Source organism: Astyanax mexicanus, chromosome 25, assembly GCF_023375975.1.
Source record: "Astyanax mexicanus isolate ESR-SI-001 chromosome 25, AstMex3_surface, whole genome shotgun sequence".
NCBI classification, from domain to species: domain Eukaryota; kingdom Metazoa; phylum Chordata; class Actinopteri; order Characiformes; family Acestrorhamphidae; genus Astyanax; species Astyanax mexicanus.
Window position 1 is genome coordinate 25,380,686 of NC_064432.1, and position 26,334 is coordinate 25,407,019.

Consider the following 26,334-nt stretch of genomic DNA (forward strand, 5'->3'; position numbering starts at 1 on the left):
GACCCCCGTAATTAGACGCAGCGACGCAGTAAACTGGGTCAGCGGCTTGTTTACACGTGTAGCGCTCTTGTCTAATTGTTGGGTGTGTTTATTTGTTTGGTTAATGTTTGTGAGGTGCGCTGTTGCATGGCCCGGCTCTTATGAAACACGCTGTCATGCTAATGTTGCCAGAGCACATGCATATTCATGAGCTCCGTTCAGGAGCTGGAGCCTGACTTCACAGTTGTGTCCTGAGTGTCGCCTCCAGGGTGTCGTGTCTCATTAGCGTCGTGTCCTGGACGTCTCCTCACGGTTTTCACGTCAACGTCTCGTTTAACCTCGTTGACACCCAGGACACATCACTGTTTTATTCTAGATCAAAGGACAGTAGTGTCCAAGCTGTCGCGTTTAGGCTGTTGCCTCCTGAATGTCGCGTCAATGATGAGTCCTGGGTTTTGTCCCAGGTGTTGCATTACAGTTGTGTCCTAGATATTGCGTCCAGGATGTCACATTCAGGCTCTCTTTTCCCTATTGTCATGTCTGTGTTGAGTCCCGGGTGGCGAGTCTCTGGTGTTACATTACTGTTGTGTCAAAATGTTTTGCCAGGCTTTCGCATTTGGCTTTCGTTTCCTGGATGTCATGTTGGTGTCGCAGGTGTTAAGTTCTGGCTGTCGAGTTCTGGGTGTTGAGTCCGGGGTATTGAATTCTGGGCGTTAAGTCCTGAGTGTCGAAATCTATGTTTTGAGATCTGGGTGTCGAGTTCTGATTGTTGAGTTCTGGGTGCTGAGTCCTAGGTGTTTGGTTTTGGGTGTTGAGTTCTGGGAATTGAGTCCTGGGTGTCTAATGATGGGTGTGATGGGGAGCTATGTGTTGAATCCTGAGTGTTGAGTTCTGAGTGTTTAGTCTTGTGTGTCGAGTCCTGGGAGTTAAGATCTGGGTGTTGAGTTCTGGGTGTCGAGTTCCGAGTGTTGAATTCTGGCTGTTGAGTCCCAGGTGTTCTGAGTTCTGAGTGTCGATTCCCGGGTGTCGATTCCTGGGTGTCGATTTCTGTGTGCAGAGTCTGGTTGTTTTGACTTCTGAGTGTCAAGTCCTAGGTGTTGAGTTTTGTGTGTTAAATCCTAGTTGTTGAGTCCTGGGTGTTGAGTCCTGGGTGTTGAGTCCTGGACGCCGAGGCCTGGGCGTCGAGTCCTTGTTGCCAAGTATCGTGTGTTGAGTCTCAGGTATTGAGTCCTTGGTGTTCTGGGCGTCCTTGTGTCTCAAATGTTCAGGCTGTAAAGTCCAGCTGTATTCTTCCAGTTTTATGTCCGTGAAAATGGGTTCATAACAGACCCTTCGACAGTTGTTTGTTTCTATGTAATTTATTTATATATGTATACCTTAATTGCAAGCAAAGAATGTTATTGTGTATTACAGTGCACTCTCTAATCCGTCTGACAGTCTGTCCAGTTCTGATCCGATTCTGATTGGGTTTGATTGGTACTAAAGGCAGTTTTCTAAATGTGTCCTCTGGTATCTGGTGCGTCCCAGGCTAACGATCAGAGTTCTACACAATCCTTCGCTTATTTTCTGACGGTGCATGAATCAGACGACAATAAAGGAAAATGCTCATTACTTTAATTGCGTAACTATCATTGAATTATTCATACCGGTTCAATCTGCTCGATCTGTATTTCATTACAGTGAGTTATGGGCTCTCAGCCTGAAACTTTAATGTAAAGGCTGCCTGTCTGTTAGCACAGCTGCGTTTAGCCATGTAGCATGTATTAGCATTAGCGTGTGTGTTTTACTGAACATTTACACATCATTATACTACCATCACTGTCTTACCTTTTACACAGAACCCATTAGAGCTTCGGCTTTATGTATCCTATATACATTCACCGTCATTTTGCGTTATTAATTTATGGTTATAGCAAGTATAGATGTACTAATGGATGTCGTTTTAGGCCATTTCATATTTTGTGATTTGAATTTATAACTAAAATAGACACCAGAAAAGTGATTTTCCTAAAGGAAACACAGAATGGCTGCAAAGCTAAAGTGGTTGCAGGTGGGTTGCTAGGATGTTTCTGAAGTGATGTTATGCTACAATTGCTGTAACATTAGCACAACTCACTGCTAAAGTTTAAAGCATTGATTTATCTTAAGCTACAGTGGCTTCCGAAGTTGATGGACCCTATCTTACACTCTGCACAAGGTGTGTTACCATGCTTATTGCTACCTTACACCCCGCCAACAGCCTATTTTCACTATTTTCACCCTTCCAGTTTTATCGTTTTAATAGCAACAGTGCTTGTAAATATATCTACACTGATAGGCGGGGTGGTCTGAAAAAATTCTTGAGTATTGCTGTCTTGGCAACGAAAAACACATGTGCACTACTGACTGAATACAACCGAGACAGACGCCAAAAAACAAAAGTAACAAAAACAAAAAATCTAAATACTAAATAAAATAACGTTGCTGAGCATCAGTTTAGGTCCTATTGGATATTGTTTGCAATAAAAAGTAAGGTGTGAACTAGGGTTGTCACGATATACGCATTTTGATTTGGTACTGATACCAACTGTAGAATCACGATTCTCGAAAAACAAAACATTTAGTAATGTTATGTTAAGTTGAACACTCCTTGCTCAGTTTTATTAATAAACATTTTACAGTTTTAAATGAGCTCACACTCAATACAACAATCGAGCAGACTACGTGTCTGACTTTCAATTACAATGGAAACACAAAAACCTGAACATCTCGAGTTCACCCTGCAAGACGGGAGTCTGTCTCACGCTGCTGGCTTGCATGTGCATGTGTCGCTTAACCAAGTCAAATTAGGCCACGCAAATTGATTGATTTGTTCAGAATACTAGGTTTACCTTAATCCTTAATCAGTTTTTATGAAGTGAATCAAAATGTGCTAATTTGACTCTTTTGAAGCTAATTACTGGGCTTTATACAGTATTGAAAGCATCAAACCCTACAGATTATAATCGTTTGTGACAACATAGTTCTGAAAAAGCATTAAACATTTCAACTCTAGTCTGAACTCTGACAGTCAGCAAAGCATCATATTTGGGTGGGAAAATCAAATATGTGCCACGTTCACCTGCTGTGTGAACAACTGTAGCCAGTGTGGCTCCTCCCTCCACCACCACCACTTTTCTAGAGATTATCCAGAGCTTTCCAAACGCAACTTAGCGTTGTTACTTTTCACAAGGGAAGGACAGATGAATTATGGGAGTTGAAGTGAGGGCTGATTGCAGATAACATTCCTCTATCCAATATAGAAAGCTAATTTCACCACCCACAGTGGACCGACCGAGCAGTTGGGGGTAATGATGGTGACCGGCGGAATCTGGCTGGAATTGACCATGTGAACAGACAAGCGACTCAATCCAAATGCAGCAAAACCGACGAAGCTGAAACTTTGTGACTTCATTGTTTTTTGGAGCATGAGCATCAGTTTAGGGGCTTGCACTATTTAAGATGAATGTTGGATATAGTTCGCATTAAAAAGTAAGGTGTGAACACTCTGGAAAGAATCGGATTTTGTCGGGAAAATCGAATTTGCGCCAAGTTTACCTGTTGTGTGAACATACTCTAGCCAATGTTTCAAAACGCAACTTATCGTCTAAAGTAGAGTCTGGGGATGGCGAGCCGGCACTAACTGCTAATGAGGCATGCCACTGCCTGCTGGCAGCTGCCGTTGACTGCATCAAAGCCTTACATCCGTCCAAACAAGGAGCTGGAATTAATGAATGGCTGCGTCTCTGATGGCAAATTTTCCGTCATCATCGCTGCCTAAACTGTGTGGAGAAGCTGTGAGACCGGGAGGGAGACGGGGACGGCGGCAGCGGCGACGGCGTACCTTCACCGCCGCCCCGCATTCATCCTCATTAATTTGGAGATCATAGCCTCTGTGTTGGCTGTAATTCCCTGTACTTTTGCATTACGGACGGAGCGCTCCTTTTGTGCCGTACAGCAGAGGGACCGGCAACGGCTCGGCCATTTCTCCCACAATTACTCCACCGCTTTCATCCCCGTCAAAGCAGCCGCCGCCCGCTAAAAACACGCCTGCATTATAAAGATTTAAAGGCAAATATCCGTAGATGCCTTTTGTAGACACCAGCTTTTTAATCTTCTGCAGCAATTATTTAAAAAGCAAAGTGTCCCAGGTGTACTTCAGTGTCTTCAGTTGGGGGCGGGATCTATACTGCTGGGGATTGGTTGTATATTGATATAAAACTTAAAATAAATCCTGCAAATAATATGTTAAAACTAATTTTACGTCAAAAACATCCAGAGATTTTTAACCAAAAATATTAGTTTTTCTTTTTTCCCCACAGGTTTGCATTGCCATTTTTCAAAGACAAAGCAATCACTAGACTACTATTTACTTATATCCCAGCAGACCAACCAACAAAGCATAATACATTTACCCCAGCAGTGCTATTCTAATCATTAATTTACCTCAGCAGTGCTATTCTAATCATTAATTTACCTCAGTGTTATTCTTCAGGAATTTGTGTCAGTAGTTCTTATCTAATCAAAGATTTACCCCAATGAATTCCCCTCAGCAATGCTATTATAATCATGAATTTACTTCAGCAGTACTGTTCTAATCACACATTTACCTCATTGGTACTATTCTAATAATTTATTTACCTCAGTGTTATTCTTCTGGAATTTGTGTTAGTAGTTCTTATCTAATCAAAGATTTACCCTTATTGCGCTGTTCTAATTATGAATTCACCTCAGCAATGCTATTATAATCATAAATTTACTTCAGCAGTGCTGTTCTAATCACATATTTACATAAATAGTGCAATTCTTATTATAAATTTACCTAAGCAGTTCTATTCAAAATTTACATTCATCTCAGCAGTGCGTTTCTAATCATGAATTTACCTCAGTACCGCTATTTTAATCATGCATTCACATCAGTAGTGCAAATCTAATCTTGAAGTGCTATTCTAATCACAAATTTACATGACCAGTGCTGTTTTAATGATGAATTTACCTAAGTAGTACTATTCTAATAATGCATTTACATTATCAGTGCTGTACTAATTTTAAATTTACCCTATCAGTGCTATTCTAATCATGAATTTACCTTAGTAGTGCTATTCGAATCATGCATTTACCTCAGTAGGGCTGTTCTAATTGTTTCTAATTTATAAATGTATACATTCCATTAGAAGGTTGTCTTATTCCATGAACTCTATTAAATATGTTTTGTGTAGCATCGCGGCTACGTTAGCGGAGAGTGATGCATGAAGTATATTATTATGATTTGACGCTACATCTCCCACGCCTGCGTTCAGCAGCCCTGAGCTACAAACCGCACAGTTCAATCTAAAAAGCTCAGAGGACTGAAATACTGGAGACTGAAGCAAATGACTGCATGTCAACCCGGAGCCCCCTCTAGTGCACCAATCAGATTGATCGAGTCGCAGGTGGTCTTTCAGGTCCGACCGAGTCGCTCTGTAATTCCCGATTGTGGTACAGGATAAAGAGCGGCGGTGGCATGCAGTAAATGTGCACTATTTTAAAAGGTTAACCTAAAGTGGTAAACAGGAAGTGGATTGTGAGAAGTGCCAAACGCCAGTTAGCATGAAGTCAGGCTGTGAGCTGCCAGGTCACGCTGTTCCTTTTGGACTGAATAGTCGCGGGTTCCTTTTAAAAAAACAAAGTTTTAGAACATTCTGTCAGAGTGATGGAAAAGTAAATGTTGAGTTGGGTTGTAGAGTGTTTTAAAGTGACTAAACATCATGCTTTTTTCTGGACTTGCCATCTAAATTACTTAAAATATCTTGATTTTTCTCAGTGTGGTCATACAATTATCCCTGTAGTGCTATTCTAATCATACATTTACATTTAGTTTTCCAGTGCTATTCTAATCATACATGTACATTTACTTTAGCAGTAAATGTTCTTATCATACATTAACATTTACCTCAGAAGTGCTTTTCTGATTATACATTATGCATTTACCTTAGCAGTGCTATTTTAATCTTACATTTCATTCAGCAGTGCTATTATAATCATACATATACATTTACCTCTGTAGTGGTATTTTAATCATATAGTTACATTAAACTCAGTAGTGCTATTCTAATCATGCATTGACCCCAGCAGTGCAATATTCTAATCATACATTTACATTAACCTCATTAGTGCTATTATAATCATACATTCACTGTATCTCAGCAGTGCTATTGTAATTATACATTTACCTCATCAGTTTTATTCTAACAATATATTTACCTCAGCAGTGCTGTTCTAATCCTAAATTTACCTCGACAGTGCCATTCTATTAATATATTTACCTCAGTAGTGCTATTGTAATCATACATTTTGAATTTACCTCAGCAGTGCTATTTTGTTAATTTCGTTAGCAAAATGTTTGACCAAAAATCTTAGAAAACAACAAGAAAACAAGACGAGAACTAAATAAAAAGTAATATTTGATACTGAAAACTTTGTTAAACTTCACCAATTAATAACATTTGACTAAATCAATAAAATAGGGCTTTTAGTCTCTGAATGCAATTTTTTTTTTCATGATTTCAGATTTTACACAGTTTCTGCCTGTTCAGACTATCAATTAGTCAATCTGGATACATTTAAAAACACTTCTGTCAGCCTTTGTTTGAGGGTGAAACTCTTAGTTGATGACGTTAAACTGGTGCTGTAGTCCCTGCTTTACCATATTCAGAGTATATTAAAGCTTTATTCATTTGTAGTCTTTAATTCCTTATTTCTATTGAACGTCTTCTCATACAGATCTTACCTGCATTGTTAAATATAAAATACATCTGTTTTCAGCTTAAATAGGCTGTATTTTAAACGTTACGTTCTGTATAGAACACAATTTAAAGTTCAGAGTATTGCAAAGCTTTATTCATTTTTAATCTTTAATTCTTAATTCCTATTAAACGTCTATTTGGTGTGATTGCAGGAATGTTTTATACAGATATGAAGATCACAGGAAACACTGTGATGGTGGAACACAGTCCACTATTACTGCTGTTCAGGTTCTTCAGGCCTCAGGATGCCTTTGAAACTTTGCTCTGAATATCTGATGCTCTTGTTTTATTGGTGTTCGGATCTCCTCGTTATTACCCGTGTTTGAACATGATAGGTGGACTTCCCCGGTCGAGGCGTGATGAGTTGGGCCGCGGCGGCTTTGAACGACGCGTTTAAAGCAGCGGCATGAGACAACCTACTTTCCCAGAGCCATGGCTAATTAGAATAAAACACAAGACCTAGTCTCGAGTCCCCCAATTAGAGCCGAACCAAAGCCGGCGTTTTTTTATTTTTTACTTTTTATTTAAAGGAATGTATTAAGTGAAGCCAGGTAATGGGTCACTTTCGGCTCTGCTGGCTTTGATCATAGTCTAGTGCGAAAGAAAGAACTACAGTATGAGCCGTATTGATGATGGAAGGCCTTTTGATTGGACGTTTCTCTGATTCGGACGGGTTTTTAAGTTGAAAGTTCTCTTATTTCGGTTGCCAGTTTGTTCTTGTGTGTTTGTGAGAACAATGCTGTTGTATTTGTGTTGTGGGAATTTTAGCCCATTCTTCTGTACAGAACAACTTCAACTCAAGCTTTCCTCACATTTAACTGCTCGCTTCAGGTGTTTTTTCAGAACATGTAGACTGGATTAAGGTTTAAGGGTTGAGGATTTGACTTAGTCATTCCGAAACATTAAATTCTTCTTTATTCTTCTTAATCTATTCTTTGGTAGTACGACTTAGAGTTGCTTAGGGTCGTTGTCCTGCTGCATGACCCAACAACATCGCTACAATAGATCTGCTATAATAGACCGCTGGACCACTCAGCGCCCCTCACCTTTCCCCTTTTAAAAAAATAACTAAACCTGTTTTCAGCGTTTTTTTTCATAGTTTAACTAGAAAAGTGCATTTCCTGAAGTTTCCTAAAATTGCTCCCACCGTTTACTATGGTGGTTCCTTTGGCGTTGCTAAGGTGATTGCTAAGTTGTTGCCCGGTGGTTGCTATGGTGTTGTTATGGTATTTGTGTCCATTGCTAAGTAGTTTCTAAGTGGTTGCTTGGTGGTTGCTAAAGTTTTGCTAGGTGATTGCTAAGGTGTTGCCCAGTGGTTGCTAGGTGGTTGCTATGGTATTTGTGTCCATTGCTAAGTAATTTCTAAGTGGTTGCTAGATGGTTGCTGAAGTGTTGCTATGCTAGGTGATTGCTAAGGTGTTGATACGGTGTCCATGGTGGTTGCTATGCAGTTGCTAAGCAGTTTCTCAGAAAGAACGTGAAAAGTTCTGTAGGCTTTCTGAATTTATTCTTCGTATTCTTAAAATTGTGATCTATATGGGTGTTAAAATTTCTCCCCATTTATTTTCAATGGGCAAAAAATCTGAAATATATGATTTTTTTTGTTTAATAAATTTATTGAGGGAGCAAGAGAAGAGGAACAAAAAAACAATGAAACTATATCCAGTGTAAAAGCACAGAAATAATATACAAAAAAATAAATGTACAAAACTAAATAAAGGGACCCAACACAAAATGTAGCATATTTTTTGTTACCTTTTCCTTCTTCTTCTTCCTTCTTACCCCCCCCCCCCCCTTTAAACCCCATAAGGCCCTCCCATCTGTTTACGAAGTTTTTACAAAAAACAAACGTCCAATCAAAAAGCTGTATACTGCGCTTTGCAACGCACAACTATAATAATAATAATAATAATAATAATAATAATAATAATAATAATAATAATAATACCGCAGAATAACAGTGTAGTTGCACAACTATATTAATAATCTTAGAATTCAGTTTATCAGTATTTCAGCACAGTTTTACAGTTCCTCATGCAGATTATCCCAAATCCATCCGTCATATCTCTCCTCGGGGTGTAGTTTCTGTTCTGCCGGAGTTATTTTCTCTTCATGTCACTGTCCCCCTCAGAATATAAATGGGGGAACCCACTGTTTTATGGAGCTTTAACACAATGGGAGCTCTCTGATGTTGATGCCCTCTGTGCCACGCTACAACACGATGCCATCTCTGCTGTAATGATGGAAGATAAAGTATCAAACCCTTCAGTTCAACATCCAACCCTCAGACTCCGCAGAGAACAATCCCACTCCTCTCCAAATTACATAAAAAAATCATTTGCATCAGGAATTTGGAAAGATCGGCTGATTTTATTGGGTTTTGATGGATATTCAGGTAAGGTTTTGTTGGAAACCCGTGTTTTGGCTCCACGCTTTGTCTTTAAATTGCTTTATAGTGAAGAACAGGGTAATCAATATCAATTATATTTGTAACCAAGTAATTAATCTTCTCATCATTGAGATCTGATCAAGAGTTGAAGGTCCACAATGCAAATTCGCCTATATAGTGGTGTGTGGAAATTTGTGGACCTTTTACAATTTTGTTTCAAAAATTTATATTTCTGCATAAATTGGACCTTGGAAATTAGAAAATTTAATCAAATTCCAAGAGCCTTATAAAAAAAACAAGACAAAAATATCTATAAATCATATAATGTTAGATATTGTCTACGTTTACACTAAGCGGTTACCACGCGTTAGTGGTAGGTTTTTATTTGAAAGTACTCACATCACTCTCATCTGCTGACTTGCCACAGACAGTAGGTACAGATCCCTCCCTCAGACAAAGTCTGCTGGCTAATACTGCTGTGTACTGTCTGAGGTTCTTAACTAGCAGACTGAAATCAAAATGTTTCTTTAACTGATCTAGTGAGTGGTTGATGGGTGAAGGCGTGGAGCCAGGGTGGTTCTGTTCTGGTTTCCTTAGTGTGACATCACAATAAGGGAGAAGCCATCCAAACATACATTATCTGATGTAGGGCGTGTCAGTGTGTCTTTGCTATCGTAACGACGGGAAAAGTACACCTTGCTCAGCTCGAAGCGCAAAGCAAAAGGCATGTACTAATTCTATTAATTAATCATGGGTGTGGTTAATTTTGGGCATAACGTGAAATAAACCAATCTTTGTGTCACTTGCTCATCATTCTCTTTAAGAGTCAGGTGAACTCTGACTTTGGTGGATTGCTATTTTAACAGCGCAGCTACCTGGACGTGTACAACAAACGCTTTCCAGCAGAGGAAAGTGAAGTGAAAGGAGCTCCAGCAGCTCACTTACAAGAACAGTATTATTATTTTATTTAGTATTCTGTTTATTGTTGATGTAAAAGTTTGCCTGTGTTGCCAAGATAGTGATGAACGTCTGACTGTTGGCTTCTGTCTAGGTTGTACTCAGTCAGTGGAGCTCCTGTGTTTTCTTTTACCACCACGTCTATCAGTGTAGATATATTCAGAAGCTCTGTTACTATTTGAAAAAGGCAGGTGGAAGGTGTGAAAATAGACTGCTGGTGGGGTTTTAGATAGCAATAAGCATCGCAATGCATCACAACAGAAATAGTGTTTTATAACCACTGTAAAAAAAAGGGAATTTTGACACAGTTTTTGGTATTAAAAATTGCTGAAACATCCGTGCTCTCTCTTTATTGCAGATATAGAGTATGGAAGATACTCTGGTGATTCTTTTCTGGAGTTTGATGGTATAGATCTGGGGGCTGTGAGTAATATCACACTACGCTTCCAAACTTGGGCTCAGAACGGAACCCTGCTGTATATAGACCAGGGGCGTGTCCACCGAGGCTTCTTCTTCATCAAGCTCCACCTCTTAAACAGGAAGCTACAGGTGAGAAACGATTATTGGTTATTTTTAGGGCTTTTTTTGTTTTGTTTTGTGTTTTTTGGCTCTAGTTTTTCATTATTTTTTTTTTATTCCAGTATGATTTCTCCTGTAATCAAGAGGAAGGAATTCGGAGGATAAATACTGACATACAGGTCAATAACGGCAACGAGTACCTGGTGCATGTGAGGTAAGACTCTTTACGTGGTGACAAACAGTACCAGTTAAATGTATGCATTTTTCTCATACTGCCAAATTGCTAGAGGCGCTGTGGAGCACTTTGTAGAAAAGCACCACCAAAGAAGCAGATACAGCTCGCTAGATAACTCTAGCCAGTTAGCATAACAAGCTAACGCACTGGAGTAGCTGTAGCTCAGCTCTGTGAAGTCAAACGCTCATCTCGCTCCGTCCTGCCTGGAGGGAAATGAGAACAACACTTTATCTGAGGAGCTCCTGCTGCTGTTCGTCTAAGCAAAGAAAGAAATTACTTGAAAAAAAATGAAGGTCAGTCAGTCTGAAAAAGAAGAATTTCATGAACTTTGAAAGTATCCTTAAGTGCAGTCACCCAAAGACCGTCAAAAACATTGTTAATGGTGAAACTGGCACTCATCAGGACCGCCACAGGAAAGGAAAATCAAGAGCTACCTCTGTTGCACAGGAAAAGTTAATCAGAGAAAGCAGCACAGCATTTATGAATGTATTTTTTTAGAATTACTACTTATCTTTAATTGGAGATTTACTTTCCTGTTTATTTAAATCGTAGTAGTAACCTTAAATAAATATGGTAAATTCATTTATTTACACTAGATTCTTAATTCACAGCCATAATTAATTTTACAATAGAGAATTCTTAAAAAAAATAAACAAATATAAAAGTAAATAGATAAATAAATAAGAAATAGGACCATACTGTCGGCACTGGCTGCTATTCTGCACAAATTAATGTTTTTTCTTTCAGTATGGAATTCTAATGATATGTCGATAGAACGGGCATGCTATGAACATATAGAATCATCCGTATAGATTTTGCATAACCTTCGTCCTTTCAGCCCTTTCAGCGCAGTGCATTAAACCTGTTCCATAAATGTCTGAATATTTTCTATTCTTCTGTTGCTTCATGATCGCGAATCCTACATGAATTGCTAATATAATGTATATAAAGAACTGGTGGGTGGCCACGCTGGAGGAGATGAATCATTCCATGCGCTCAAATCAATGCTCGCTTTGATGTTGTTCAATAGATTTATGCCGACTTGATTCGGACTCTAGCCTAAAGAGTTGTCAGCTAATTTGTGATTTTGTTGGACTTTAACCTAAAGACTTAGTTTGAATACAGTTCTAGATTAAAGATTTGTGACTTAATTTGTACTGAAGGCTGAAGATTTATGCCTTGGCAAGGAGTCTAGCCAGAAGAATGTGTGCCTTGTCTAGCCTGAAGACTTTTGATAAAATGATTGGAAAGACTGAATGTGTGAATTGAGTAAAACCCTTATATGAGCTACATATAATTTGTCTGAATGCCCTTCGGCTTCAGCGATGGACCCCCGGTTTCTTCTATTAAAGCCCCTCGCCAGTCTCTTCTATGCACAAGACATCATTTAAATTCCTGGCAAATGCAACGCTTTTGAAAATGGGCTTAAATGGTCTTAATAAATGTTTTCAAAACTCCATTCAGGGCTGATTATTTCCAGAACACATCAGTTTGAAAGCTCATCTCGCTCTGAAGAAAGCAGTTCGGCCTCGATTGTGAGCGGCGTTGATTCATTCGCGCTGATGTTCGGGAAGAAAAAAAGGAGAAGTAATCAAATTAGTCGTGGCATCATTGATGTTTCAGCACTGTACTTTTGCAAGGTCTTTTTTATGTCTGGACATAAAATTTCACCCCCCGAATAACAGCGGAAATGTTTATTTACAATACACATGACAGACCACGAAGTACGTGACCATAAAATCTTCTGAAATTTATGATTAGGCCCTCAAAGATCAGCAAACTAACGGCGGCGCTTCAGAGCCCGTCACTTAAGCCTGTCGCTCTCTGGGTCCCGGCCAACTTTTCATTTTAACACCATTAATCTGCCACGTTTATTTTTTGCCAACAAATTTGACAAAGCAGCAGCGCTGAATATCCAAACAGCTGCACAGATCAGTCATTACCGCCGGCCATTTCACCACGTGAATAAGCGACTGTCAAACACAGCGCTATATAGAGAGAGAGAGACGCCTGATTTTCAACCTTTTTATAGTTATTGCTGTTGTTTTGTAGTTGAATTTATATGCTTTGCACATAATTGCACAATTAATTATATAGCAAATTATATTTACATTCTGTTTAACAATTTTGAGCGTGCATATCGATAAGTTAACACAAAAAGCATTGCAGAGTTGATACCCCAGTTTAAATTATAACTTTAATCAGCTTAATTTAACATATTTTAAAGCTTTAACTTCAAGCATGCAAAGCTAATTTAAAATATATTTTTTTGTTTTTGTTTTATAAGTGTTTTATAAGTGTTAATTTTTATTTAATCGATACAGCACCTGGCAAACAACATTGTTACGTTTATTGATAGTTTTAAAGTATTAATGCAATCATTTATACATATAGACGCATGCAAAATATGTTTTGTCGTGTTTTGGTATTGGTATTTAAGCAATAGAGGAAGTGAAACTACAATAATACTACAAAAATATATTATAGATATTTAATAAGAAAGCGCATAGTTACATCTCCAGAGAAGTGCGCATTAAGCTATGGGGTAGGGTATGCAGCAATACGCCGAAGTATAAATCAGTGATTAAATGAAATCGGCCCAAAATAGAACAAATTTATTTAGGTTTAGCGCAAAAAGGGAGGCATGTAAACAAAAGCTCACCAGAGAAGCATTATATTATTTTCATTATCATTAATTTTAATGTAGTTCCAACAACGCCTGTTAATCGACCCCTTGATATATAGAATTTATATATTATATGTATAGAATTACATTCATGGATGTTCGTAAGAGATGCATTAAATGTGACTTCTCAGAGTTTAAATTATGCGTCCATCTCTGAAGAGCTGTCCCACCTAGAGTTCGCCCTCTAAACCGCCGAGACGCTCTCCATCTCCGTCTCCAGCCTTTTTAATATCTGTCCGTCCAAAACAATTCTCTTTAAAGGCGATGTTCTTCAGGGACGAGTGGACTGTAGGACTCTGGGAGCCGGCCGCCCTCTGGCGAGGAGCCAGGCCGCTCTGCCAGAGCGCTCCTAAATTAACCGCCTCTCCGGAGCCATTCTGGAGGAAGGACTTTGGGGAGCGCGGAGGTGCGTGGCCCTGAGCGGCGGGCGGAGCCGGAGACCGCCGGTTACGGGCTTAACAAATCAGCCCGGATCGCCTCTCCTCGAACCCTCCCTCCTCGAGGGCCCGGCAGGACGCGGGTCTGATGGGGCCCGAGCATCTGCGAGCACACTGAGCCTCCAGCTGCACATAGTTAGCCCAGAATCCGCACTTAGGTAATTATCTTTCCTCCCCTGTTGTTTCGGCCGGGGCCGAATTAGCTTTGGAAATCTCCCAAGACTCGGGAACTGGCTCAAGTACAGCAGGTCCAATATATGAAAGATATCCGTTAACTCGTTAATGTCTCCTCAAAGAAAAACCCAGCAATTTCTGCATCAGCGTTGCAAATAATCAAGGAAAAATAAGCAAAAATGATCTCCTGTTTAAGCCCCTTTAAATATGTAAAGAAATACATTTTATTAGACGCTTTCATGCACTTCTCTTTTTTACAACATGCTTTACTTCACAGCAGTACATCAGAATTTGATTAGTTTGGCAGTAAACCGAACACCTAGGCATCTAGTGAGCAACCTGTGGGTTTGTTTTTACACTTAAAGGCAGCTTATCCATGAATCAAATCAGGGATTCAAACTGGCAACCTTCTGATCGCTAACCTTAAGACTACAACTAAAAGCTTAAGCCTCTGACCCCTTTTTTGTGGACCCCAAAACATTTATTGTACTTTTCTCTCTCTCAATCCCTAGTACTTGTTTGATTAGAGAATCGAACCAATAACCTTCTAGTCTCTAACCTTAAGACTTCAACTGATAGATGGGTCTTAAGAACCTTTTTGGACCCCCCCAAAAACATACTGTACTTCACTCCCACAATCCACAATACCAGAAAATTAAACCAAAAACATTTTGGTCTCTAACCTTTACACTACAACTAAAAGCTCAGTCTCAAGCATTTTTTTTTTTGGAGCCCAAAAATGTACTGTACACCATTCCCTCAATCCCCAGTTCCTGATTGTCTAGATAATTGAACCAATAACCTTCTGGTCCCTAACTCTTAGACTACAACTGAAAGTTGGGCCTCTAACAACTTCTTCTTGGACCCCAAGAAACGTACTTTATCCGTTCATGATTGTCTAGAGAATTTAACCAAAGCTAATTCTCAATCCCTTTTTTCTTGGACCCTAAAAAACATAATTGACTTCCTAAATCCCCAGTTCTTGATTGTCCAGGGAATTGAACCAATAACCTTCTGGACAGTAACCTTCTGGTCTCCAATCTTTAGATTACAACTGAAGATGGGTTTTAATCCCCTGTTTTTGGACCGCAATACTCCATCACCAGTTCCGGATTGTCCAGGGAGTTGATCTAATAACCTTCTGTTCTTGAACCTTTTAGAGTACAACTGAAACGTTTTCTTAGGATTCCCATACATTTACATCACTAACCTTGTCCTCACCTCCCACTGGTCCAGAGAGATCAACCAAGCAACCAAGCTTCCAGATGATTTAGGGGACTGAACCAACAACCTTCTGGTTTCTAATCTTCCCCCAATCCCTGTTTCATTCTTGGCCAAAGGCTCCAACATTCTGGTCTCTATCTTTTTTAAACTATGACTGTTAAGACCCAAGCTCACATCTTTCTGCTGGGTTCCGAACCCTATTCTTCTTTGAGTTTGGGTTCTTACTTTTGTTTTCTAGTGGTTTAGGAATTTAAACCAATAACATTCTAGTCCTTTAACTCTTATCTACTGTAAAATTATTGAATTATGGTTTAAATATGCATGTTTCTAGATAGTTGCTGGGCATTTTTTATTTGCGTCTTGTTTTAGGGGCAGATTTGAATGAGTTATAAAGTTGACCCCACTAAAGATTGTACTCTAAATGTAATGATCGCTGAGTATACATTAGGTACTGTAAGGGTTAAAGGTCCCCTTTGGGGACGGTGGAGAATAAGGGACGAGCGAGTTCTAGGTGAGGGATGGCCTCAAAGCTCCGACATCGTTTGTTTTGCTGTCCTCTTTTTATGACACACCATTAATAGCTTGTCACTGGCTTGACGCTATCTGACAGTTTTTAATATAGCGGTCGCAGCACAATAAAACCGTATTTATTAGCCAAGATACACGGCCATGTTGGATATGTGGTGCGCGGCGGCGTGCGGGACCCGGAGACGGGTCAGGGTTTTTACAGCAGGCCGCTGTTCATATCCCTACACATAAAGTAAAGCCGGTCGGACGCTTCACCGCTCATCCCTTTCATGTCCTGCTGTAATAGCGTGTCAGCGGTGTCATCTCCATACCTGCAGACGCATGTTTACCCTTGTATCATTTCACATCAATAACAGCAGCGTAAATGCAGTTCAGGGGAAGATATACTGTATACATGTGAGTATGGACTGGGCTTGTTTCTGTTCAGGATGAAAGGATAAGTCATGTTCGTATTTCTGCATATGCTGTATACAGAAAAGCCATTCACCTTCATCCCTATATGACATATATGTTTGATGTTCTGCCGTTATAATGTGTACCTTAGGCATGAATGACACTGGGTCTATACGTAGTCTCTCAATATTCCCCTTAGAGATTACCAATACAGCTCTGAAATACTAAAAATAAGAGAGCACTTAAAATTGTTGAGTTTCTTTGATTTTACCAAATGTAAAACCTCTGGAATATAATCAAGAGGAAGATAGATGATTACAAGCCATCAAACCATAAAGTTATCCAAAAGCAGTGTGTAAGACTGGTGGAGGAGAACATGATGCCAAGATGAAACATGAAAACTTTTGGTTATTCTACCAAATATTGATTATTTCTGAACTCTTAAAACTTTATGAATATAAACTTGTTTTCTTTGTATTATTTGAGGTCTGAAAGTTCTGCATCTTTTTTGTTATTTCAGTCATTTCTCATTTTCTGTAAATAAATGCTCTAAATGAGAATATTTTTATTTGTAATTTAGGAGAAATGTTGTCTGTAGTTTATAGAATAAAACAACAATGTTCATTTTACTCAAACATAAACCTATAAATAGCAAAATCAGAGAAACTGATTCAGAAACTGAAGTGCTCTCTTCATTGTGATATAGTGCAATACTGTAAGCAAGGCGATGTTTTGTGATTGTTTGCAATCAAATTTTTGAAAAACATCAAATTTATAAAATCTGAGTAAAAGGAAAGTCATCTTTTTATCCAATCAGAACAATAGAATTCAGTGGCAGAGTACAGCACTGATATTTAGTGGGTGAGGTTTTAATTACTAAACAAACTAAGTCGCTCTGGATAAAAGTGTTCGCTATATGCTAAGAGCTTTGTTGCTACCCATAGGTAATGCAATTTGAGTTTGCTGTTTTTTTAAAAGAGGCACTGTGTTCTAATCCTGCTTAAAAGTTCCTAAACTTCTTAAAAACGCTTTTATTGTGTTAATTTTCGCCTCTCCAGCGTCCTCTCAGGTTCAGCTGTGCTATAGGCGAGGATAATGTGTCCGTGTACTTTGGTACGTGGGCACGTCACAATGTGCAAATCAGTCAATGCTCAGCCCAATCAGCTCTCCATTCTGCTCCACCCCTAAACCCATACATCACCCAGAGCTCCTCCTTTTTTTTTTTTTTTTGCTATTTTCTAATTTGAGCTTAGGGTGGAGTCAGCTAAAAAGAGTGTGTTTAGTTACCTTTTAGGCATTAGTGCAGCTCGTTTGATGTTTTTACTGTGAAAACTTACATTGTGATAATGTTTGTAATGCAGTTTTAGCTGTGTATAAAGTATTATTATGTGGTGTGTTGTGACCCGGCTGTATTAAACAGCCTGTAAAGCAGGTGGAAATGGGTTTTCCTCTCTGTTAAGAACCGAGGCTGATCCTGCAGAAACCGGAGGTGCATCCAGCGCAGAGGCAGAAGTGAAGACTTCAAAGTCGAAACTCGCTGCTAAAACTCAACCGGCCGCGTTTTGCAGGAATAATGAATAACCAATTCATTGTGTACCCTGCCTCGCTCTCTCCCAGTATCCATGGAAACACTGCATCTATTCCCAACAACCTGTTTTGGGTCTGAATATTTTAAAACCGGAGATAAAAAAATAATAATAATAGACATAAAATGAGAGCTGGAACTGAGCTTTAAAGCAATCGTGAGTTCTGGAGGCGAGCGGGAGTTAGGGGGTTATTTTATTAGCATAATTCTGAGACCGTTACAGCGCTTTAGTGGTGTTTATGATAAACAGCATCATTAATTTAGCGTGTTTACTACAGCTGTACGATAAATCATGTTTTTATCGTTAAAACGATGAGAGTTTTCATGATAAAACAGTGAAAAAGCTGTGATAAATGAAATTAACAGCAAGTCATGACAAGGTATAACGAGGTAGAACGAGGTATAATGAGGTAGAGTGAGGTTTAATGAGGTATAATGAGGTAGAGTGAGGTTTAATATGGTAGAGTGAGGTATAATGAGGTAGAAAGAGGTATAATGAGGTAGAGAGGTATAATGAGGTAGAAAGAGGTATAATGAGGTAGAGTGAGGTTTAATGAGGTAGAAAGAGGTATAATGAGGTAGAGTGAGGTTTAATGAGGTAGAAAGAGGTATAATGAGGTAGAGTGAGGTTTAATGAGGTAGAAAGAGGTATAATGAGGTAGAGTGAGGTTTAATGAGGTATAATGAGGTAGAGTGAGGTTTAATATGGTAGAGTGAGGTATAATGAGGTAGAAAGAGGTATAATGAGGTAGAGTGAGGTTTAATGAGGTATAATGAGGTAGAGTGAGGTTTAATATGGTAGAGTGAGGTATAATGAGGTAGAAAGAGGTATAATGAGGTAGAGAGGTATAATGAGGTAGAAAGAGGTATAATGAGGTAGAGTGAGGTTTAATGAGGTAGAAAGAGGTATAATGAGGTAGAGTGAGGTTTAATGAGGTAGAAAGAGGTATAATGAGGTAGAGTGAGGTTTAATGAGGTAGAAAGAGGTATAATGAGGTAGAGTGAGGTTTAATGAGGTAGAAAGAGGTATAATGAGGTAGAGTGAGGTTTAATGAGGTAGAGTGAGGTATAATGAGGTAGAAAGAGGTATAATGAGGTAGAGTGAGGTTTAATGAGGTAGAAAGAGGTATAATGAGGTAGAGTGAGGTTTAATGAGGTAGAAAGAGGTATAATGAGGTAGAGTGAGGTATAATGAGGTAGAAAGAGGTATAATGAGGTAGAGTGAGGTTTAATGAGGTAGAAAGAGGTATAATGAGGTAGAGTGAGGTTTAATGAGGTAGAAAGAGGTATAATGAGGTAGAACGAGGTAGAGTGAGGCAGTGTGAGGTATAATGAGGTATAGCGAGGAAGAAAGATGTATAAAAAAACAGAGTAATCTAGAGTGAGGTATATCAGAGTATTACAAGGCAGAGTGAGCCATAGCAAAGTGAGGTAAAGTGAGGTACACCTTAGGCATAACGAGGCAGAGCAAGGTATAATGAGGTAGACAGAGGTAAAAGGGTAGAGGGAGGAGTAACGAAGGAGAGTGAGGTACAGCAAGGCAAAATAAGCTGGAGTGAGCTATATAAAGGGCATAATAAGGCAGAGTGAAGGGTAACGAGGTAGAGCAAGTCATAGTGAGGCAGGGTGAGCCATAGCGAAGTGAGGGAGAGCGAGGTATAAGAAGGTACACTGAGGTATAACGAGGCAGATCAAGGTACAATGAGGTTTAAGAAGGTAGATGAAGGCATAACAAGGTGCATCGAGACAGAGTTTAAACAAGGTAGTGTTGGGTTAGGGTTGTAGTGAAGACTGAGACCAGATTAAGATTTAAAATAAATTTTCAAATCAATCAAATTCTATTTATTTTTATTATAAAATGTAAAAAAAAAAACAAAAAAAAACAGGTTAACTAGCTTGCATCTAAGGTAACATTAATATTGTAGCTAGCTGGCCGCTAATCTCAGCTCGTCGCTAAGCTCAGTGCTCTCCCTGATAAGTATGTTAGCTAGTTCACTGCTAACATTAGTTATCTCGCTAGTTTATACTTATTTTTTTTCTGAAGCTCTGGAAAAATTAGGCGAGACCAAGACAAGACTAATAGTCAAGGCCGAGACGTTTTTCTCATTTTTTAGGTCTCGAACACTACTGTGAGGCATAGTGAAGTAGAGTGAGGTAGACTGAGGTATAGCAAGGTTATATGAGGTAAAACGAGGCAGGCCAAACTATAAAGAGGTAGAAAGAACTACTTCTTATCCTGGGAAAAATGAGTGCAGATAATCCAAGTGCTGAAAAACCTTCAAGAAGATTAAACTAATTAAGGATATTAATTTTTTGTGTTTTAAATTATCGTTTTAATGGAAGTTCTGTTTTGTTTTGTTTTTTTTTAACACCACAGACAGTATCTGGCTCCTTGTGAAGCGGAGATCCTCGTGTCCGGCTTCCAGCGAATCAGAAGCGTCCCGAGTAACTACTGGTCGGGGCTGAGCGTTCAGAGGACAGGACATGTCTTCGTAGGAGGTCTTCCACTCAGTCGTCCTCCATACAAGGTACGACTAGACCCTGAATTCAGTTTTAAGCGATATCTTTCAGAATATCATTACTGTTTTTACAGGACAATGCTCGTCCACATGCTGCTGCTGCTGCTGCTGCTTTCTCAAGAGCCCCTGTGATAATCCATCCCATAATAACTCCAATATTCTCACACAGTTCCTCCATTAGATTGTGCAGTAGGGGTCTAGCAGTGTTTATAGAGTGTCAGTTAATTAGTAGTTCTGTAACACCATAACAACCACCTGTGATAGCTTATTTACTTTGTGACACCATACCGTAGCGACCACCTGAAGTGAAGTGCTACTTCTAACTACTTAGCAACACCATAGTAACCACTGAGCAGCACTGTTGGAACCACCTTGTAACACCATTACCACCACCTGGGATAACTTTTATTACTTTGTGACACCATAGCAACCACCTAGCAATATCATATTAAGTTCTAAAGTTCTTTTTCAAATAGAGCTATTTATATAGTTATTCACTGTATACCTGTAACTCTACCTCTTCACTACTTTACTTTAACTGATGCTCTCAAACTAATATTAAGAGACAAGAAATTTAAGTAATTAACTCTTTATTCTGTTATACTATTATACTATATTCCTGAAATGAATTAATTATTTCATTTTTCCTATATTGCCAAGTATATCGTTATCGCAAAAATACCCTGAAATATCGTGATATTATTTTAGAGCCATATCGCCCACCCCTACTGTTTTGTTCACTAAATAATTCCATGTTTTTCCTCATCTTCATCTTCGTCTGGATGACTTTAGTATTAATCTACAATACAGAACATTTTAAAATAATGAACAAAAAACACTGGATTTAAGGTGTGTCCAGATTTTTGTCTGATACTGTGTGTACAGTATATATAATATGTGCATATATACAGTATGTGCATGGTACTGTAGATGTGTGAATGATATAAGATGAGTGGGGTGAAGAGATATAGGAGAGTATATAAATATACTGTATATAAATATACTGTACACGCAGAACACGACTTAACATTTCAGACTGACTGCAGCTCGTCTTGTTCATCAGAGCTTGTTTAAAGTGGTGTAACTTTCTTTCAGTGCCACACAGTCGTGGAATAGCTGAGTGTGTGTGTGTGTGTACGCTCTGAGCCTGGGGCGTGAGTTGTTTTTGCTGCTTTCTTCTTCTAGAAAAACAGCCTCTGACTCCTCTCCTGTTCCCTCAGGGAGCCGAGCCCTTCTACAACTACAGCGGCTGTATCCAAATCATCGAAATTAATAAGCTGCGAGGATTCCGCTCATCCGCCGCCCTCGCCGTCAACAACCTCGACAACTGCAGGTACGCCTCATCTCTTTACTGCAATAGGATTGGTTTCACAACACTTCAGAGACGTTTGATCATTGGCTGCTTTTCCACTGCAGGGCTGAGCGCTTCTGAGGACGAAGGGTTAATGTTCTGTTGAATTCTGGTGGTTTTAGCACAGTTAGCTAACCGTACTTAAAGAGTAAGGGCTGTGCTAACGCTGCGGTAGCGATGTCCGACAAGTCCTTTAGACAATGCTAAAAAGTTGTAGCGATGTCACACATTGTGTTACATTAGCAATAGTTGATGAGCCCAGTAGTCATTGTGCTAAATCTGCTGTAACGTTGTTGAAAAAAGCCAATAGTAATGTGGGAAGAAGCCTGTAGCTAGCGTGCTAGCACTTAGCTAGCAATGTTAAATAAGCCCAGTAGTCATTGTGCTAATTCTGCAGTAACATTGTTGAACAAGGCCAAAAGTAATGTGGGAAGAGGCCTGTATCCAGCGTGCTAACATTTAGCGACTGATGTTAGATGAGCCCATTAGCTGGCGTGCTAATTGCAGTAGCTATGTTGGACCAGACTCATAGTAATGTAGAATGCGGCCCTTAGTCAGTGTGCTAACACTGTAGTAGCGATGTTTGTATGTTACATTGTATATTACATTAGCCGCTGTGCTAATTCTGCAGTAACGTTGTTGAACGAGGCCCATAGTAATGTGGAAAAGAGGCCTGTAGCCAGCATGCTAGCACTTAGCTAGCTATGTTAAATGAGCCCAGTAGCTGGCATGCTAATGCAATAGCGATGTTGGATGAGACCCATAGTAATGTGGTGTTAGCAACTATAGCATAAACATGAAATACAGTGCCAGCCATGTAGCAACACCACAGCAACCACTTAGCATCTGCTTTGTAACACTATTGAAATCACCTTTTAACACCATAACAGCCACCTGGGATAACTTATTACTTTGTGACACCATATCAACCACCTAGCAAGCATTTAGCAATACCATATTAACCACCTGGAATACAGTGCCAACTACTTAGCAACACCACAGCAACACTATTGAAACCACCTTGTAACACCATAACAGCCGCCTGGGATAACATTATTTTTTGTGACACCATGTCAACCACCCAGCAAGCATTTAGCAATACCATATCAACCAAGCCTATTGCGTTTTCTCTCTTTTATAACTGGAGATAGAGTAGTTACACTAATCGTATAATTATGGGATGTTGCTCTTTATTTGTCTGTTTTCTCTTACTGGCTCATGCATCCACTCTGAAGCTCTGGCTGCTATGGAAACTAATCAGATCTGATGGTGTTACTGGTGTCAACAGATGTCAAAACATCATCTTATGCAAAAGAGCAGATGTGGTTGTGTGAAGAGCTCACAGCCGATTAGTTACCGTTACCGGGGCGATAACGAAGATACAGCAGCTGTTAACGAAGCGTAGATATTCAGCAACCTTGGTGCTTAGCTCGCAAAAAGGACAAGACCTTAAAGTCAACCACCTACCAACACCATAGAAAACACAGTGCAACACCATAGCAACCACTTAACAACACTGTAGGAGCCACCCAGTGCAACACCATAGCAACCATCCAGGTTAACATAGCAACCTAGCATCCATAGCATCAGTACCATAGCAACCTAAGTGGTTGCCAAGTGGTTACTAAGTGGTTGCAACCGCCTGCCAACACCATTGCAACCACCTGGGATATATATCATAGCAACCACCTAGCAATGATGGCACTTAACAAAAACTGTACTATGATTTAGCATCAGCATAGCAACAACCTGGAACTGATGTTGACCTTTTAACTACTTTGCAATATCATAGCAACCACCTAGCAGCCACTAATCAATGCCGGGGCTATGATGGCAACATTATTAGCAACACAGCACTATTGGGAATCCCCAAGTAACACTGTAACCACTACTTTGGATAACATGTCAACTATTTTGCAATGTCATAGCAACCACCTAGCAACCACTTGATGGCAACATTTAATTAAGCAGCACCATAGCAACACCTCGAACACTATTAGCAATGCTGTTACCCACATGGGATGACATGCAGTATCAGCAATTTTGCAACACCTTAACAGATAACTGGAATATTGTAACAAGCACTTAAAAACCTCTTAGCAACACCATAGCAACCACATAGTCACAGTTTAGCAGCTGTCTGGCAGTGAGAATCACATTATCCCGCTCAGATCGGCCAAGGCCGGTCAGCCTTTGTGCTGCGTTCAGTTCATCTGTGAATATTGATGAGGTCAGACGTGAGATCTTTTCTTTGTGCTTTTGTTTTTTTGTTATTTTTATTTTTATTTTTTTTGGTTACCTGACTTCATCAACATGCAGGAAATCTGCTTCACAAAGCGGGATGTGTTTTATCAGGGCATGAATGAGTATCAGGAGGCGCTCTCTGAATGGCTGATGAGGAGATGAATATTGAGCAGCTGAAGAGCATCTGCTGGAGAACGTGTTCCGGACAAAGGCCAGCAGAAGATCAGCGCTCGGCTCCGTGTTTCCTGAGCTCGGGTTATTCGTTTGACTTTTTGATTTGTGGACACTTGAGCTGAACATGCAACATTAATACTGGCTAATATATATACAGACGATCACACCCAGAATAGCACAAACTGTTCAATTCACTATTCTATTTATTTATTAAGTGTATTTTACAATGATTGTTGTTGTGCTTTAGAGATTCCAGTCCAAGGCCGTTTCTTAGTACCATATTTTTCACATAGTAAGACGAAGGGGATTATTATAAAACGCATTTTGCGACACTACTAAGGAACAGGGGTGTCGCCATGTTTCCCTTCTAATTCAGTGGTGAGACCTGTAAAACTAAGCTAAGTAAAGTAAACAAAACTGTAATTCTTAAAAAAAAATAGCATTAGCATTATCATTAGCAACTATATCACCCTGTCTTACCAGTACACTCATGGTTTCTTAGTGTAGCGTTATCAGGCAGCATTAGCGGCTAACTGTGGTACACTGAGAAACCCTGAGTGTACTGGTAAGACAGGGCGATATTAGCTAGAGGTCCGTCCCACGTAGCTTGTTTTAACACGATAAACTTTGTCCTATATGATCAGTGAAGCTGGTATTATAATTAATTCATAATGTTATGCTAGCTGAAAATGGGTTAATATTTGGGGGTAATCTTCTTTAAGTTATTTTTTTTTTCTGGTTCTCCTGTGTTGCTGTGTTTCTCTGAACGCTGCGCTGGAGCCAGCAGCTCGAGGGCCGAGCCGGGTTGATGAATTGCTCGTTCAGCCCAGCTGCCACACAGCCAAGCTCAAAAACATGAAGTATAAAAGTGAAGTATAAAATGATAGGCTGCATTCCTGCAGCTGTAGATGATAAACAGGTCAGGGCTGTGCTGTTCTGTGTGGGTTTATGTATCAAACAGCTGTTTTGCCATCCTATCTAGTGTAAATACATTTAAAATGGTATCAAATAATATTACATTTATATTTATTTACACTTTAGTACATTACATTATACAGTGTCCCAATTTGTAATGGGGTTTACACATAGTTTCCTTTATTAACATCATTACTTCCTGTTTCTACAGGATGCTGCTATTAATTGACTGTTAGACCTTCAGTTTATATGTAGTTTATATATGTATAATGTGTATGTAGTGAGTGCATCATTATCAGAATATTGCCCCTTTTTGTACTCAAAACTGGAGGATTTAAAAGACTTTATACTACGTACAATTGTAGCTAAATAGTTTTTATTTCACTTTTTATTTCCTGTCATACAAACATCCACCCTTTTCTGGCAATCTGTGGGACATGGTGGGCAATATCAGGGATGGACATCAACAGGATGCACTATAACAGGGTGGACAATGACACAGACAGTGTCAAGATGGACAATAGCCGAGTGGACAAGGTTGACAGCGTGGAGAGTGACACAGTGGACATTATCAGGGTGGGCAAGAATAGGATAAACAATATCAGGGTGGACAAGGTGGTCAGTTGGACATACAGATATGTTTTACCAGGTGGTTGTTATGGTGTTATGGTGAGTCATTGCTAAGTGGTTGCTATGGTATTGCTAATTGGTTGAAGTAGTGGTTTTTTTATGCCTTCTGCATAAAATATGCACATTGGACACTATCTGGGTAGACTGTGACTGAGTGGATTGTAACTGGGTGGACAATAAAAGGATTAACAATATCAGGGTGGACAATTTCAGGGTGGACAAGGTGTTAAGTGGTAGGGTGTACAATGATCCAGATAGTGTCAAGATGGACAATAACAGAGTGGAAATGGTGGAGAGGGACACAGTGGACATTATCAGAGTGGACAGTGAGAGGGAGGATAGGGTGGAAAATGACAGGGTGGACAATGATCAAGAAAGCGTCAAGATGGACAGCAAGGAGAGTAACACAGTGGACAGTGTCAGGTGGACCATGACTGGGTGAACAAAGTGGTCAATGATAGGGTAGACAATTTCAGACTGGACAGTAACAGGGTGGAACTGGGATTCCATATCTAGCTACTCTTCGATCAGTGTAACTTTAAATACCATATGATTCTAACACTAAAAATGCGTAAATAATGACATTTTTCAT

At 39.5% G+C, this 26,334-nt stretch overlaps 1 protein-coding gene across 6 annotated transcripts in view; it reads left to right on the plus strand.

Moving 5' to 3' along the window:
- Positions 1-26,334, plus strand: part of eys (eyes shut homolog) — a 307,886-nt gene that overhangs the window by 181,936 nt on the left and 99,616 nt on the right. For all 6 annotated transcript variants that reach the window (XM_049472628.1, XM_049472623.1, XM_049472625.1 and 3 more), the window contains 4 exons: positions 10,487-10,677; positions 10,770-10,861; positions 20,287-20,437; positions 21,649-21,761. In XM_049472628.1, coding sequence (XP_049328585.1) covers positions 10,487-10,677; positions 10,770-10,861; positions 20,287-20,437; positions 21,649-21,761 — 547 coding nt within the window. The remainder of the gene's footprint in view (positions 1-10,486; positions 10,678-10,769; positions 10,862-20,286; positions 20,438-21,648; positions 21,762-26,334) is intronic.